General features: G+C 51.8%; 1 protein-coding gene across 5 annotated transcripts in view; it reads right to left on the reverse strand.

The window, feature by feature from the left end:
- APBA2 (amyloid beta precursor protein binding family A member 2) overlaps nt 1-16,362 on the reverse strand; it is a 230,682-nt gene that overhangs the window by 52,495 nt on the left and 161,825 nt on the right. For all 5 annotated transcript variants that reach the window (XM_036844816.1, XM_036844817.1, XM_036844814.1 and 2 more), the window contains exon 4: nt 13,125-14,115. In XM_036844816.1, coding sequence (XP_036700711.1) covers nt 13,125-14,075 — 951 coding nt within the window. In that variant the 5' untranslated portion in view covers nt 14,076-14,115. The remainder of the gene's footprint in view (nt 1-13,124; nt 14,116-16,362) is intronic.

The following is a 16,362-nucleotide window of genomic DNA, read 5'->3' on the forward strand; positions in this document are numbered from 1 at the left end:
ATTCTAGATGGCACTAAGAACATTTGTGATTCTTGGAAAGAGGTCAGAATATCAACATTAACAGGAATTTAGAAGAAGCTGATTCCAGCTCTCACGGATGACTTTGAGGGATTCAGACTTCAGTGGAGGAAGTAACTGCAGATGTGGTGGAAACAGTAAGAGAACTAGAATTAGAAGTGGAGCCTGAAGATGGGGCTGAGTTGCTGCACTCTCATGATAAAACTTGAATGGATGAGGAGTTGCTTCTTATGGATGAGCAAAGAAAGTGGTTTCTTGAGAAGGAATCTAATCCTGGTGAAGATGTTGTGAGGACTGTTGAAATGACAACAAAGAATTTAGAATATTACATAAACTTAGTTGATAAAGCAGCAGGAGAATTTCAAAATTGGATGGACTGACTCCAGTTTTGAAAGAAGTTCTACTGTGGGTAAAATGCTATCAGACAGCACTGCATGAGACAGAGAAATCATTTGTGAAAGGAAGAGTCCATCGATGGGGTAAATTTCACCGTCGTCTCATTTTAAGAAATTGCCGCAACCAGCCAGCCTTCAGGCACCACCAGCCTGATCAGCCAGCAGCCATCAGCACCGAGGCAGGACCCTCCGCCAGCACAACAGATTACGACTCTCTCAAGGCTCAGATGACGCTTAGTATTTTTTAGCAATAAAGTACTCTTAAATTAAGGTGTGTGCATTGTTTTTTCAGATGTTATTACACACCTGATCGACTACAGTATAGCGTAAGCATAACTTTTAGATGCACTGAGACATCAAAAAGTTTGTGATTTGCTTTATTGAGACATTCACTTTATTGCAGTGGTCTGGAACCAAACCACAGTATCTCAGGGGGTCTGCTTGCACAGGAAGGAAGCCGATTTGTCATTACTGGGGGCTAGAAGGAGGGGAGATTGGGGACTGATACTGCCAAATAAGTATGGGGTCTCCTTTTGGGGTGATGAAAATGTTCTGGAACTAAACAGTGGTGGTTGTACATCACTGTGCTAAATGCCATTGAATTGTACACTCTAAAATGGTCAAAATGGTATATTTCATGGTATGTGTCTATAGCTACAATTTTAAAGTAACAGGGAAAGAAAGAGTAAGCAGGGCCCTTGAAAGATCTAAAACACACTGCCTCTGCCTCTGATACCCCCTTCAGCTCAGCACTAGACCCCTGCACGAAGGTCACAACCAGCTTATGCAGGACCAGCCCTCCTGAGGGACGCAAAGGGCAAGGGGAGGAGGGTGGGCCGGGGGAAGGAGGCAGGCCACCCAGACAGCAGCAGGACCTCAGACACTCCTCCATCCCGGGCACCAGCCTCGCACCTGGGATGTCAGTCGTATTCCCTCGTGGGGAAGGAGGGAGCCCCATCACTGCAGGCACAGCTACAGAAACGGGGAGTGTCATGTTTGATTTAGCTCAACTCTCAAAGGAGGAAAGCTCCATGACCCCTTCTGCATCCGTAGCTGGGGGCCAGCAGGCTGCTTTTCCCACGGGTTCCACCAGCTTGCTACAAACACCCCGGCCCCCGCTAACTGCAAGGTGAGAAGCCCTGTGTGAGCAGTTTAACGACAGCGACCCTCCAAAGTGAAGAGCAATCTCTTGGCCTTATGGCAGGCTCCGGCCGGGGGCTCCCGGGAGCCCCGAGACCCTCCCTGTTCCCCCAGCTGCTCCCCCCCCTCAGCCTAGAGCGCACCCCACACACGTTCTGTGAGAGCGAGCATGGCATCAGATAAATGGATGACACTAAGGCACCCAGGTCAGAAGAAACCAGATGACCATGCTAAGTCAATGTTCGAATTCCAGCTCCAAGGCACTTCCCATATTTAACTCCCACTTGTCTATAGAGACTGCCCTTCCCAGCAGGGAACTGCCAAGACCAGCTCTCTGTTCTCGAGATTCGGGAAGGAGTTCTCCATTCCAATCAATCCTATTAGTCCTGAATAATAAACAACTCAATGGAACTGCCTATGGCTGCCAACACTAAGTCCTATGACTCCTAATTTGAAAAACAAGTTTAACCAGCTAATGTGTAAAGGAGATCCCAAGCATCCAGTAAGCTTCTATTAAATCTACCTGCTCAACTGTCATGAATATGCAAAATAGAACATCTTGGTTTCCTTAAAGTTGAGGATGAGGAAAGGGAGTATTTTCATGGTACATTTGACAACATATTCTTCTTTTAATGATACTAACATGGTATGAGCTCAACCATCTTACATAACCCAGTGGTCTGCATGACCTATGTGAAAGCCCAGCAGGATTAATAATCTGGTGTCCACCACTCCTCTGCCCCTTCATGGGCTCAGACTGGCTCAACTTAGTTTTAGATGATTCAAATTGGCTCAGGCCAGTTAATGAGACAAGAGCCTTTTCTTTCTTTTCTTTTTTTGTGTGGCAAATATACATAAAATAAAATGTATCGTTTTACCCAATTTTAAGTGGACAATTAAGTGGCATTAAGTTCATTCACACTGATGTACAATCATCACCACCATCTGGCCACAGAACTTTTCATTATCCCTAACGGAAGCTCTGTCCCCTTTAAACCCTAACCCCCATTCCCCCCACCTCTATCCTGGCAACCATCAGTCCACTTCTGTCTCTATGGATTTAATTAATCTAGGTACCTCACTGGGTGGAATCATAGAGGATTTGTCTTTTTGTGACTGGCTAATTTCACTCAGCATAGTGGCCTCAAGGTTCATCCCCGTTGTAGCAGGTGTCAGAATTTCCATTTTTTTTTAGGGCTGAACAATTTTGCTTTGTATGTAAAAGTCTTTTTTTGGAACTTGATCATTATAACTGTGGTGCAGAAGAGAAATCAATCTTCCCACAAATACTGTAAAAATTACCAGGCCATGATCTCTGAATATGGGCCAAACGGCCCATATTTTAGGTGACTTGGAAACCTTTGGCTTAATTCATCCGATTTCATTTTTCTTGGCATTTAAAAGAGGGTTGGAGATTAAATATTAATAAGACACTAGGCAAGAAAAACCTCGGGCAGCAATTCCACTTCATGACATCTCCCGTGATTTGCAAATCCAATGCAGCAAGAAGCACCGTGACCCGCCACTACTCTTGTGTCTGGAGCGGGTTTTGAGGACTGGTGAACGGCTAGACTATCCCTCCTTTCTTGAAATTAACATTCATATTTCTAAAAGTGACCAGCGTGCTATCTTTTATATACTTGGGTCCCCGTGAATGAATAAACGAATGAATGAATGTAGAAGGGAATAGATCACAGCAAGGAAGAGCATCTATTTTCAATGACTAGAGAAGAAAGCAGCAGCAGAAGTAGCCAGAGGAACTCAGAAGTACCCAGAGACCTGGCTTGGGTGCGGGGTGGTCTGGGTCTGAGCCCTTCTGAGGAAGACACTTGGGTGGGTGAGTCTGTGTCAGTGCATACCCCTCCACAGCCAGAGACCCAGAAGCTCTGGAAGTGAAGGTCAGGAACAGAGGTCTCCCAGCCGGCAACAAGGGCTGCTTTGAGGGGAAGCGTGAGATCCAAAGTCTAAGTGGGAAGGGTGAGGGGAGGGATAGGGCTGCACCAGAAGTCAGAGTGGGCCAATAGGTCCCAGAGGCAGAATCAGAGGCCGTTTGCAAGCGTTCGGGCCAACGAAGAGGAGGATTGACCAAGGAGGGCAAACAGGCAACGCCCCGAACAACAACCTCCCTCCTACCTGACATGGTGCCCCGAGCACTGTCCTGAGAAGTAACCACTCGGCCAAAGTCTAGCGCAGGCTCGCTGACCTGCTGGCCTGACTGCACCCAGAGCGGGGCAGGGTGGCCAACCGTGGGGCAGACCTGGCAGTGCATCAGCACCAAGGACAGCACACTGCCAGCTCTTAAGAGGACCGTTTGCTGGCTGTTGAAACCAACCTGAGCAGCCAGGCAATGAGATTCTGCAAGCCCAGATCCAGGCATCCTTCAGCTCCAGTAGTCTGTGCCTTGGCTTGGTCTCAGGTGGAGAGACCAGCTTCTCTTCCGTGAAGGCTGCCTGTGGTCTTGGCAGGGTCTGGAGTCCACGCTAGGCCCTGGGGTGCCATCCTGTGCCACACCCCCTTCTCAGCCTTTCTGAGCTGTGCTTAGTTTTCCTGAGCTGTCCATGGTATTATCTGATGTAGGGTTGGGAGCTATTCTTGGTTAGCCTCCTATTACCACAGTGCCGTGTCTTTTTTAGTAACTGATTAGCATTGACCGCTATCTGAGTGCTTTGGGGTGCAAACCCCGTGACTGCCATCGCCAGGCTGTTCTATCTCTGAATCTCATGCTCAGCAATGTGGTCTTTCTCCCCGAACAGAAGTTGTTACTATATATTCTCCCATGGAGCCCTGCACTTCCTGGGGAATGTCATGTGACTGACTGATCTTGTGGGATGTGTCTTAAGCCCCTGGCACATGTTGGGGACGGTGGCGGTGCTGCAGGGGCCCGAGGATGGGAGATGCAGGTGGGGCAGCGCCCTGCCTCAGTCCCTCACCCGCCTCTCTCCTTCCCCGAAACCTGCCCTGGACACACACCACTGGCAAAGCAGTGCAATTCGAGTCAAAGCAACGCAATCCCAGCTCCACACGTGGTGGGCACCCTCTCCCTGCTGGCACCTCCTCAGATCCCTCCCTGCCTGCCCTTATAGACGCTCCCCACCCATCCCCTGTGCTCCCACACAGGAGCCTCTGCCCTGGCCATCCACCAGAGATGCTCAGGGCCCTCCCAGTTCCCCATCCCCCTGATGGCCCTGCTCTGTCCCTCTCTCATCAGCATCCTCAGTCCAGACCTTCACCTTCCACCGGTCCTCCTTCAGGGCTCTGGCCCCCGTCACAACCCCCAACCCCACTGCATGCTAAGGACACCCGTGACCTCCACGTTCAGCCCGCCTGGTCAGCTGACTTCCCAAAGGCCCCCTCAAAGTCCCGGGACCTCTCTGCTTATCACCCATGCGGCAGCCCGTCCACAGGAAGCCTGCAAGGGACTCACGGGCTGGGCAGCGGGGTCTCTGCTGATCACCCAGCCCCACCCGGGTGGATGGGGAGTCTCTGCGTGTCTGTCTCCCTCTAGAACGAGCTTCTCGATGCAGGCTTAAGTCACTTTCATCTCTGCACCCTCAGGGCCTGGCACATCGTAAGTGCAGTTTGCACAGACTGCGTGGGAGGGCTCGCAGACGCCACCCAGCCCAGGAGATGGGGAGTGGGAATTATGTTCAGAAACCCCGGGTAAAGGAGGGACGGCGTTTGGAATTAGTGAGAGACCGGTGGTCTGGAGCCTCGCTCATCTGCCTGGAAAGCGGGGTTCTCAGTTAATTTTCAATTCAAAATCGAGTGTGAGAAAATCAGGGCACCCTTGGAGATGTGTGGCTGCCACCCCGGCCCCCCAGATCAGGGAATCCAGAGCAGAAAGGGGCTGAGGATGCCAGCAGGAGGATGTGAGAACCGCCCCCCAAGAAACCCCTGCGGGGAGAGGGGGCACCTGAAGAGGGCCTGCAGAGAGGGGGGAGCCTGAGGGCACCTGGGGAGCTGCTCCCACCCCACCTGTCACTCCCGCCCATCAGGCCCCACCCATCCCACGGTGTCCCTGGCCAGTCCCATGCCTCCTCTCATCCTGCCTCACACTGCTGGCTTCGTCCCTCCCTCGATGTCACCCCAGAAGACGGGGACATCATCTTGCTCCCTGCCCGGCCCAGCACGGTCCCAGCTGCGTGCAGAGCCTCACCTGACTGCCTCCCCCACCTCCTGAGATTCCCACGGATGTAAGACCCGCATCCTCCTCTTCACGGCAAGCGCTCCACACCCCTCACCATCCATCGCCAGATACTGATCCAATCAGCTCCGCTCCCACAGCCCCGGGCGGCATGTCCAGACCGTTCCAGAGCCAGGAGCTGGTGCAGCGGAGTGAGGTCCAGGCTTCCTGGCTCTGCCATCTGTGCTCTTAACCACTAGCCCCAACTCTCTCGAGGGTGGAAGGGAAGGAACCTTCTAGATTACCGTTAGGGGAGGGGCTTTACACGATTTTCCCAAACAATAAAGACAGTGTTTTAGAAGCCCCGCTTTAACTATATTTTAAAAGCCCTGACGCAATCCCAGATTCCTGCCAGATGAACTGCTCCATGAAAATAACAGCCACCTCTAGTCACAGGTCCTCAAGAGGCTTCATAAAAATCAAATCAGGGCATTGCGCTGACTCGGCAAATGGGCTCCAAGAAATCAAGTTTGGGAGCTTGGGCAGATCAAGCGAGGGGCTTAGGATGCCGAGGCCTGGATTTCGTTTTCCAGGGCGGTCCCGGGAATTAGTGACAGCAGGTGCACTGCGCGGGGAGGAGGCTGGGGAGGGGCACAGGAGCCCGGGGACCCTTCCATGCACCCTCCCCATGAACAAAGGGACGTCCAGGACTGATGCCCGGGCGGGCAGGCAGAGGAGTGGGGACGGCTGCAGAACTGGAGCAGGGCTGCAGGAAGGAAGAGGCCAGTTGCGCTCCACGGAGGCCTGGGGGGTGTTGAGGACCTTCCCCTGTCCCGCCATGCCCCTGGACACCCCTCCCCCCTCCCCCCCCCCCAAGCCCTGTCCTCAGCACCTGCCCGAGGGCTCTTTCTCCAGCTTGGTCCGACCTGGGGGCCAGGTCTGGGCAGACTGTTCCCACCTGGGCACTGTTGCAAGCACCAGGGTCCCTTGCACACCTGCTTCCACCTGGGCACCAGCGACCCTGGGATGCTCATCTCTCGGCCTCTCAGGACCAGGGGGTCCTCTACAAAAAGCAGGTGCTCATACCTGCTTCATACGCCACTGAACAAGGCACGTGTGAGCCCAGAGGGAGCATCACGGTGCCACCCCCCACACAGGGCAGACCGAGGTTGCCCCTGCCCCTAATATTCCCCCTCCCTATTTGGTGCCAGCATTCCTGCCACCATCTCCAAAGGTCCTGCATGAAGCAAGTCTTGACTGAACGCCAATCACAGCAAAGGCGCCCACACAGGGAGCAACGCTGAACACTCGGCGTGTGATGTGGCCTCGGGGCCCTGGATCACACCTCCCTCTAACTGCTGTATTGACTACAATGTATTGATCTTTCTTTTTTCTATTGTCAGAGGGCTCTTTCTAGAAAGCACTGGCTGGGCTGATAATAAACAGAAATCATGAAAACCCCAAAGAATCAAAACACGCCTTTGGTTTGCCCTCCAGACGTGCGGAGCCGCTCCACATGGTGGTCACATAAATCTGAAGCCTCCAACTCCATGATCACTGAAGCCCTGATGTGTACCCAGCCCACAGGGGCACGGAGGGCCAGGGAAGGCTGCAGCCCTAGGAATCTACAAGGCCCAGAGGATGGAGAGTCTCTGAAAGAAGTTCGGGCACAGAGCAGGTGTTTCTGGAGGACCTGATCTCACAACAGCTGTCACAAGCGAGTCCTTGCCAAACATAGACGCACAGTAGGGACCACAAGAGCCTGTCACCCCAGGCACCCCGAAGACCCACGGAACCACGATCTTTGGTGCTGGACAAACATGCTCTTACCGTGCCCCCAGAAGCACGGGGGGCACCCCTCTTCACAGGAGGTGCATTGAGGACTCGCCCGGTCCCCCTAAGCTGTGACACCAGCCCGGGTGGGGTCCTCCCTCCACACTCCCGGCCTCGCTGCCAAAGGGCAGAGGACCACCCTGGCAGGTGCAGAAACGGCCATTCTATCTGGATATTCAATATGCATCTGGCTGGACCCAACTCATGCATCCTTTAATTGCTGTACGTAAAAAAAGAAAATCAATATTTCATGTCACCAAAGCTCAATAAAATTAAGAAAAATTCCCCATGAATAATCTCTACTTGATTGACTTGATCTATGGCCTGAGCCCTCATGAAGTCAGGACGTTGCGACAGTTTTACAGGCCGGAGGGCTGGTGTCTGCCGGTCACCTTGCTGGTGCCAGGACACACTCGCTGCGAACAACAGAGCCCGTCAGGTCTCGTGATAACGAGTAAACAGACGACAGGGCAGAGGAAACTCACCCACACTCACCCCCTCGCTGAGCTCGGCATCACCTCTTCTAGAGCTGCCCAGGGTCACAGGCGCGAGCCTTGCCCTAACAAACTGTTCAGCCCTCACACTGTGTAACCATGGATGCGGTACTGACCCCACACAGGTCTCAAAGGCCTCATCTGTAAAATGGGAATAACCCTAATCCCTACCTCTTCCGGTTGCTCTAAGATTCACTGAGATCACACACACAAGGCCCTAGCACGGTGCTGGCAGTCACTACCCACACCGGTGTCACCTCCACCGTCACCCAGGGATTTTCCACAAATGGCAAAACAAGAAACATTAAATCCTCAGAAGCCACGGGTCCCACAGGTGACAGAGGTGACAGCTTTCCCACCACTGTGGGTTGATGGTGACCATCCTGGGACTGAGCCATACGGGGAAAGGTCTTGGGATGTCACATGGTCTGGCCCTCTGCCCCGAGGATGTGCATCTTCGGCTGGTGTATTCCTGCAGGGAGAGAAAAGGGCTTGAGGCTCCAGAGTGTTCGGGAGAGGCGGGCAGAGCAGGGCTGGGGTGTCTTCGTCGCTGGGAGTCTGCGATGAAGGCGGCACCCATGTGAGCACGGAGGGGATCTCTAGGAAGGGGAAGGCTTTGCAGCAGAGTTTCTCAAAGTCATCCGCCAAGCCGATACAGACAGCTCTCCTTGTTCGTGGCTGTTATGTTCGATAAAGTTGCCGTGAACCCCTAATGAGGGGATCCTGGACCACCGTTCCCAGGGGAAATACAGGGTGAGGTTCCCCTGAGCCTCTGGTCCCCACATTTCATCAACCGATCCATACATGACCTTGTTCTATGTATGTTTCTATTTAAAGACACCTTATTTACCATGTGTTACTCACAAATAATTAATTATATCCAGTATATATAATAAAACACTAGCTGAGAAGAGTTTCACATTTTCCTGACCCGGGATAACAAGACTGTCAATTTCGTTGACTAGGGTTAGGGTTAGGGTTTTCAGCCTTATAACAAGATGTTTCTTAATGGGTGGTCATCTCACAAATCCACAAAGTTAGCCACTTTCCCATCACTCCCTCACACACTGCAGATGTTACTCCAGCACTCTGTAGAGCAGCCCCAGGTACAGATCGGCAAATTCTTCTTCCTTTTTCTGAATGTACCATGTTGTTATTTGTTAACACTGAACTCACGGCCAACAGCTCTGTCATTCACGCCTGAATGAAACACCTAACAACACGTGTTTTTCTCCAAAAGGCACGTCTCAGCCTTCTTGCACTTAGGAACACTAGACAGCACTTCAGCACTGCACTTGGGGGTCATTCTATTACCAGCCACAAGCACACAAATGCAAAAGACATGGCACTAAAAGGACCACAAAAAGGACGCTTTTTCATAGTACGAGCTGAAAGAAGGCAGGGCGTCTCCTTGTTCAAACTTAGCTGGGAACGGGCCTGCTGAATGACTCAATTTTTTTGCCTGTCTGTGCATGTCCGAAAAGGACTGCATAAGTGCCATGGGTATAGATTTTTAAGGTTACAGATAAACTCTAGTGAGTAGGCAAATTCACAAATACGGAATCCATGAATAATAAGGACCAGGCACACCTTGTTTACAGAACACCTCTACGCGGATGCTTCGGGGAAATCCTGAGAGGCAATTTGTCTCTTCGATTTGAAAATTTTTTGTTTTGTTTCTAAATTAATTTATTTTTTGTTGAAGTATAGTTGATTTATCATGTTGTGTTATTTCAGGTGTACAGCAAAGTCACTTGAGTTATAGATATATTCCTTTTCAGATTCTTTCCCCATGTAGGTTACTACAAAATGAAAACTCAATGCTGGAATTCTACAATGTCACAGGGCAAAATATTTTTTGCCTCTATTTTCCAAAATGTCCTCAATAAACTTGCATTGATTTGAAAAAACATTTTTGCTGTAAAAACACTCACACGCGGGTCTCCTCTGTTCCCCACGATCACACCCTAGCTTCCTGCAATGCCAAGTCCACCTCCTTCAGGTTCTCCAGACCTGCGTGCCCCTGTGCAGACCTCTCAGTCTCCTCAGAGCTGCAATGGGGGCAGCTCTAACTGCAAACTGAAGCCTTTTCAAAAGAAAAGAGGCTAAAGAAAAACATCTGCAGCAAAAAATAACATATGTGGTGCATGCATAAAGTGCTGCTAGGAAATGGAAAAGCATCGAGACCCCAAAAGATAAAAGGCACCAAACATTCATAGAAGAAAAAAAAAGTATCAGACAAGAGGATCATGGGGAGATGGTCAGCATTCATGCATAGCCTGGGAATTTATCCTCAAGTGATAAACCCAAAGGAGGAAAACCTGCCTCCCTCATACAGAGAGGTCTGTATAGTCTCGTATATAAAAGAAAATGCCATCCGCAACCTGCACGCTCCATGGCAGGGTATGTACGGACAAATCAATTAGGTGGCCCATTGCCTGAACTTCAAAGGCTGGCAAAAAGGATCATGAAAATGATATGACAACACGGAGCGACATTTACAACATGTCAGATTTTAAAAGCGGGATGGCAGAATCACACATGGGGCCACGGTGGCAGCTACAGACATTGTGTATGCTCAGTGCCAGAGTCTGAGAAGGTGGGAACCACAGTCTCATTTCTAATTCTATTGTAATATTGTTGCCCATACAGCGACTGAGTGAAGTGCTATTCAGCACTCTTAGAAGCACCCACGACATAACTTTTCGAGCTTTGAAATGAGGGGAAGAAAGGAAGGATGCTATCTATGTACTTCTTCTCCAACAGGAGTCCTCCAAGAGTTGCTTCTCAAACTGCATGTGGCATCTTGCTAAAATGCAGCCTTAGCTAATAAGGACCTGCTGTATAGCACAGGGAACTCCACTCAGTACTCTGTAATGACCTATATGGGAAAATAATCTAAAAAAGAGTGGATATATGTATATGTATAACTGATTGACTTTGCTGTACAGCAGAAACTAACACAACATTGTAAATCAACTATACTCCAATAAAAATTAATTTAAAAAACAAAACAAAACGCAGCCTTGGCTCTGGCAGTCCTGGGCCGCCGGTGCTGCGGGGCCGTGGACCATGCTTTACAAACCAACAGTCTAAGCACCGAGGTGGCTGACGCTGCTCATTTCTCCCTCAGGGGATTTCCACCACAGCCTTCACTGCGTGCACAGTACTGGGGGGGCTGGCGTGGGACTCAGGAGCACCCTGTGCACCTGTTGGGGGCCACACGGCCTGGATATTCCCAGGGTAGAAGGGGGTTCCTTTTAGAAAGGCAGGCTGTGGTCTGAAGCAAGGAATTGCCAAACTTCCCAGGGAACTTCCTTCTTTACACACAGACACACACCGACACACAGACACACACAGACACACACACATATCTTGCTTTCAAGAGGGTTCCTATCACCAGCGGGTCTACTTGATCAAATTCCAAAGTGTTCTTCATCTGGATGGGCCATTCGGGTCTACAAGACGTGACGACCCAGCCAGGGCAGAGCCCTCAAGAGGAGGCCAGTTTCTTCGGGGGCCCTTGTCTGCCCTGAGCTGGGAATTGCCAGCCTCTCCCCTTGATGGAATTAACTTGTGAACGAATGAGTGAATAAAGCCAGAAAAGCTAGGCAATAATAAACCAGCATAAATGAGCCTTTCCGGGGTCTTGGATAAGAGCATTTGTTTCAAGGCAACACTCTATTTGGGGAGAAAAGGTACCTGCCCTTCCACCCAATGCCACGTCTGAAGAACAGACCTCCTCTGGGCCCCCACCTCCACCCACTCATCCACCCCCAGCCCTCCAACCCAAAGGGCTGCATTTTCACTCAAACTGGCATGTGGTTTAAGTAAAGCCCAACATCAGGTCTCGTCCACTCCCCACCATGTGCCCTAGAGATCACTTCTCTTGACTAGAACTTTGTCCGGGCATCACTTGTCCTGGCGAGGCTCAGCATGTCACCTGCCTTGCGTGGTCCACATCGACCTGCGGCACCATCGCCGCTGCTGGGTGGTGAGTCCAGCCCTGCCAGGACTGCAGAAGGACGGCAGTACTATTCCCTAAAGCCCAGACCTTGACCCCAGAGCCGCCGCTATTGTTGGGGGGCTCCCCCCATATCCGCTAGCTCACAGCAGTTTCTTTACACCCCAAAGCCCCCAGCACACAGAAAACGGCCTCAAATGACAGGAACATCCTGAAAGTGAAGTCAATTTATGCTTAACGATCTTTAAAAAAAAAACAAAAGGCATCAAAGGGAAGTTCCAGAAACCTACAGTGAGTCAATAGGACTTGTTGCCCAAACACGAGCTCTCACTATCTATACTTTTCAAATGCATGAATTCTTCTGGGAAAAAAATAATGTTAATGAAGCCTTTAAAAAATATGAAAGCAGTTCATTCTCATTTGTCCACAGATTTAGCCAAATAGAAGTTCCTTTACATGCGTCTAATATTCATATCTTTTTATATACACATACGTTTTTTTTGAAAGGCAGCTTGTCAAAAGTGTTCATTAGAATACACACTTACTTTGCTATAATTAAAAGAAAATACAGTTACGCTTAAACCCACTGACCTCATTAGCATGCATCTCTTCTCCAAGACTTTGTCAAACCTTCAAATAATTATTTGCAAAACGGTTATTTACAGCTAATCGCCCATCATGCCAAGATCCCCGGGCTTTCAGAGAAGTGTCACCCGATACAACCATCCCCAGTGAAATGCACTCAGGTCGCTGCCCCTCGACGCTAGGCTGCCCCCAACCACCGGCCGCAGCTGCCTGCACTCACCAGCAGCCCCGCATCCTTACTGATGTCCGGCCAGCCTGAAGAAACTCCCTGGTGAGGGGCAACCGTCACAGGGACCACCCCCACGTGAGCAGATCCAGGGCAAGCAGACTAAGACCCAACCTCTTCTGGGAGGGCTGGGGTGTCTCCTGGGAGCCCTGGTTGCCAATCAGCCTTCCACTAGATTTTCTTGACATTTACTAAGGCACCAGATGGGTGAACAGGAGTGGCTGGGCCATCCACACATAACTGAGGGAATGGAGAGCTAGGCACGCCTTCTGATCTACAGGTTACCGCAGCACCTTTGCTCTCCGGGCCCCTCCATCCCCTTCCCTGGGGACAGCCAGAGTCCTACCTGCTCTTGGGGCCACTTTGGCCTCTCCTCGGGAGTCCTGGCCTTGGTCTTGAAGCTCCTCTGGGGGTCTGCGGGGTGCTTGGCCTCGGGAGGGAGGTTCAGGGACTTGGGCCTGCCCTCGTGTCTGCTGGGGCCGCGGCTGGCCTCGGCCGGCGGGCCGGCCTCCGAGGAGTCCCCGGGCCCCGGCTCGGGCGCCCGCAGCGGCGCGTGCTCGGGGCTGGCCTCGCCGGCACTGGTGATGCTGCTCGTGCTCAAGCTCATCTTGATCTCGGCCACGATCTGGTCGATGTCCTCCTCCTGGTCCTCCAGGTCCCCGTCCCCGCGCCTCGGGCGGTAGGGGGATGCGCTGCCCTCGTTCCCGTTGGCCTCAGCGGGGTAGTAGTCCTGGTAGGCCCCTTCGCCGGGACAGTAGTGGACGCCCTCTTCCTGGTCCTGGGCCTCCAGCATAGAGGCCTCAAGCTCTGGGGTGGGGAGGTGGCCGTCCCGGTAGCCGGGGCTGCCCTGGTCCCCGTGGCCGTGCAGCTGTGGGCCCGCCGGGTCCGTCCACTCCTCTACTGCCTCCTGGCACTCGTCCGTCTCCAGGTGGCGCGCGTCGTGGGCCAGGTAGCCGTCCCCGTTGCAGTCCGTGCCCTGCAGGTAGCTGTCGTCCTCGGGGCAGTAGCGGATGTAGTAGGTGATGCCCTCCTCTTCCTCGGGGAGGCCCTCGTCATAGTCCTCCTCCTCGGAGGTGTTGTTCACATAGTCGGAGCTCGAGTCCCCGTCGGGGCTGTGGTCGTGGCCGCCCTGCTCGGTGGGCGCAGGGCTCTCGGGCCGCAGGGCCGCCAGCTCCAGGCCCTTGGGCACGTACTCCTCCAGGGGCAGCTCCGCATCCTCGCTCTCCGGCTCCAGGCCCGGCCTCGCCCTGTGGTCCAGCATGCTGCTCACCGCGTTCTGACGCTTCCGGTGGGCCATGGCGGGCAGTCACGCGGCCATTGTCACCAGGGGGCAGCCACTGTGGGGAGGAAGGGGGGACAGGACAGTCAGAGCCCGAGAAGCACGCCCCGCCAGCGTGGTTTACAGCAGAGCGATGTAACGCGAGTGTGTTCAAACGACGTGACGCCCCCACCCCAGCTGACTGGTGTGTCAGGACCGGCGCACACACCTACCAAAGAGAGAGGAGGACACCGGGGCTGGAGGAGCAGGAGGCCCCGACGACCCCCAGGACGCCTGCTGCTTTCCCCCCAACTCCCCGCTCATTCGTGACTGCCCTCTCTTTGTTTTTCTTTTTATTTGAAGTATAGTGGATTCACAATGTTGTTACTTTCAGGTGTACAGCACAGTGATTCAGTTTTATATATATATTCTTTTTCAGAGTCTTTTCCACAACAGGTTATTACAAGATATTGAATATAGTCTCCTGAACTATAGAGTAGATCCTTGTTGTTTATCTATTTTATATAAAGTAGTGTGTATCTTTTAATCCCAAACTCCTAATTTATCCCTCCCCCACCCTTTCCCCTTTGATAATCATTAGTTTCTTTTCTATGTCTATCTGTTTTCGTTTTGTAAATAAGTTCATTTATATCATTTTTTTTAGATACCACATATAAGTGATATCATATGATATTTGTCTTTCTCTGACTTACTTCACTTGGTATGATAATCTCTAGGTCCATGCATGTTGCTGCAAATGGCATTATTTCATTCTTTCTTATGGCTGAGTAATGTTCCATTGTATATATGTACCACATCTTCTTTATCCATTCGTCTGTCGATGGGCATTTAGGTTGCTTCCGTGTCCTGGCTATTGTAAATAGTGCTGCAATGAACATTGGGGTGCACGTGTCTTTTTGAATCATGGTTTCCTCAGGGTATATGCCCAGTAGTGCGATTGCTGAGTCATATGGTAGTTCTATTTTTAGGTTTTTAAGGAACCTCCATACTGTTCTCCATAGTGGTTGCACCAATTTACATTCCCGCCAAGCGTGTAGAGGGTTCCCTTTTCTCCACACCCTTTCCAGCATTTATTGTTTGGAGACTTTTTAATGATGGCCATTCCGACTGGTGTCAGGTGGTACCTCACTGTGGTTTTGATCTGCATTTCTCTAATGATTAGTGATGTTGAGCATCTTTGCATGTGCCTGTTGGCCGTCTCACTCATGACTTTGTGAAGATGCTCACTGACTGAGGAGCCCAAGTGACCAAGACAAATGGTCGTAAGATCAGGTTATTTGCTCTCAAAAAGGAAAAGAGAAGCTTTCATTCCACAGACATGACGAAGCCAATGAGCAGGAGCCCTACCCCTTCCAAGTTGAAATCCGCTGCCCCTCGAAGCCCATCTCAAGTACCCCCACCCCCCTCGAGCTCGTCCCCCACTCCCCGGCACACACAAGCCTCCGCTTCCTCCTCACTCCAAACGACAGCACTGACCGGATTTGCCAGGAGCCATCCAGGCCGAGTGCCACACAGAGACACTGGACGTGAGCCTGAGCCTCACAGGCTCGATGGGGTGGGGGCCCAGGAAGGGGGACACCAGAGGGAGGGCCACCAGCAGAAGGGGGACACCCAGGAGGGAGCACAGGACGCGGCTGCTGCTTACGGGATGTGGGTCACGGCACCGCCAGGCACCGCAAAGCCCAAACTGGGAGGGTCCTGTACCCCACCGCCCAGGACCCTGCATTTTATCCCACAAACCATGCAGCGTCATTGGGCAATCTTCAGCAGGCACGTGACACAGGATTTCTCTTTCCGCCCCTTCGGGAGACACTGGGGGACAGGCGGCTGGAGGAATGGAGACCAATGGAAACGCCCTTCCCGTCCTCTAGGGAAGTGAGAGGCTCACAAGTGGCCGTGTCTCCACAGCATCGCTAGACGCTAAAGGATCCACATCACTTCCCCAGAGCAGCCCACACACCTGAAAGCGGTCCCACACCAGGAAAACCGTCACTGAGATGCACCCTGCAGGGTCTGAGCATCCTCCCGGGTCACCCCATCCCCCAAACCCTGAAACTGACGGGCCCATTCCAGAGATCTGTTCCTGGTAGAGAGCAAGGTGTCCAGTGTTCCCTAAAATACAGCTGATCAGAGAGGATGCACCAAGAGTACCAAGCATTGCTGTACAGCAGATTCCCCACATTCACAAAGTAGAGCCAACTGCAACAGACGTGCCACCTGCTGTAGGAATGATACAAGGCACTTGGCAAACACTCTTTTGGACACAATCTCCAGGAAAAGCCTTCCTCAAAATAGTCCCTAAAGT

The sequence above is a fragment of the Balaenoptera musculus genome, chromosome 2, assembly GCF_009873245.2.
Source record: "Balaenoptera musculus isolate JJ_BM4_2016_0621 chromosome 2, mBalMus1.pri.v3, whole genome shotgun sequence".
Taxonomy (NCBI): domain Eukaryota; kingdom Metazoa; phylum Chordata; class Mammalia; order Artiodactyla; family Balaenopteridae; genus Balaenoptera; species Balaenoptera musculus.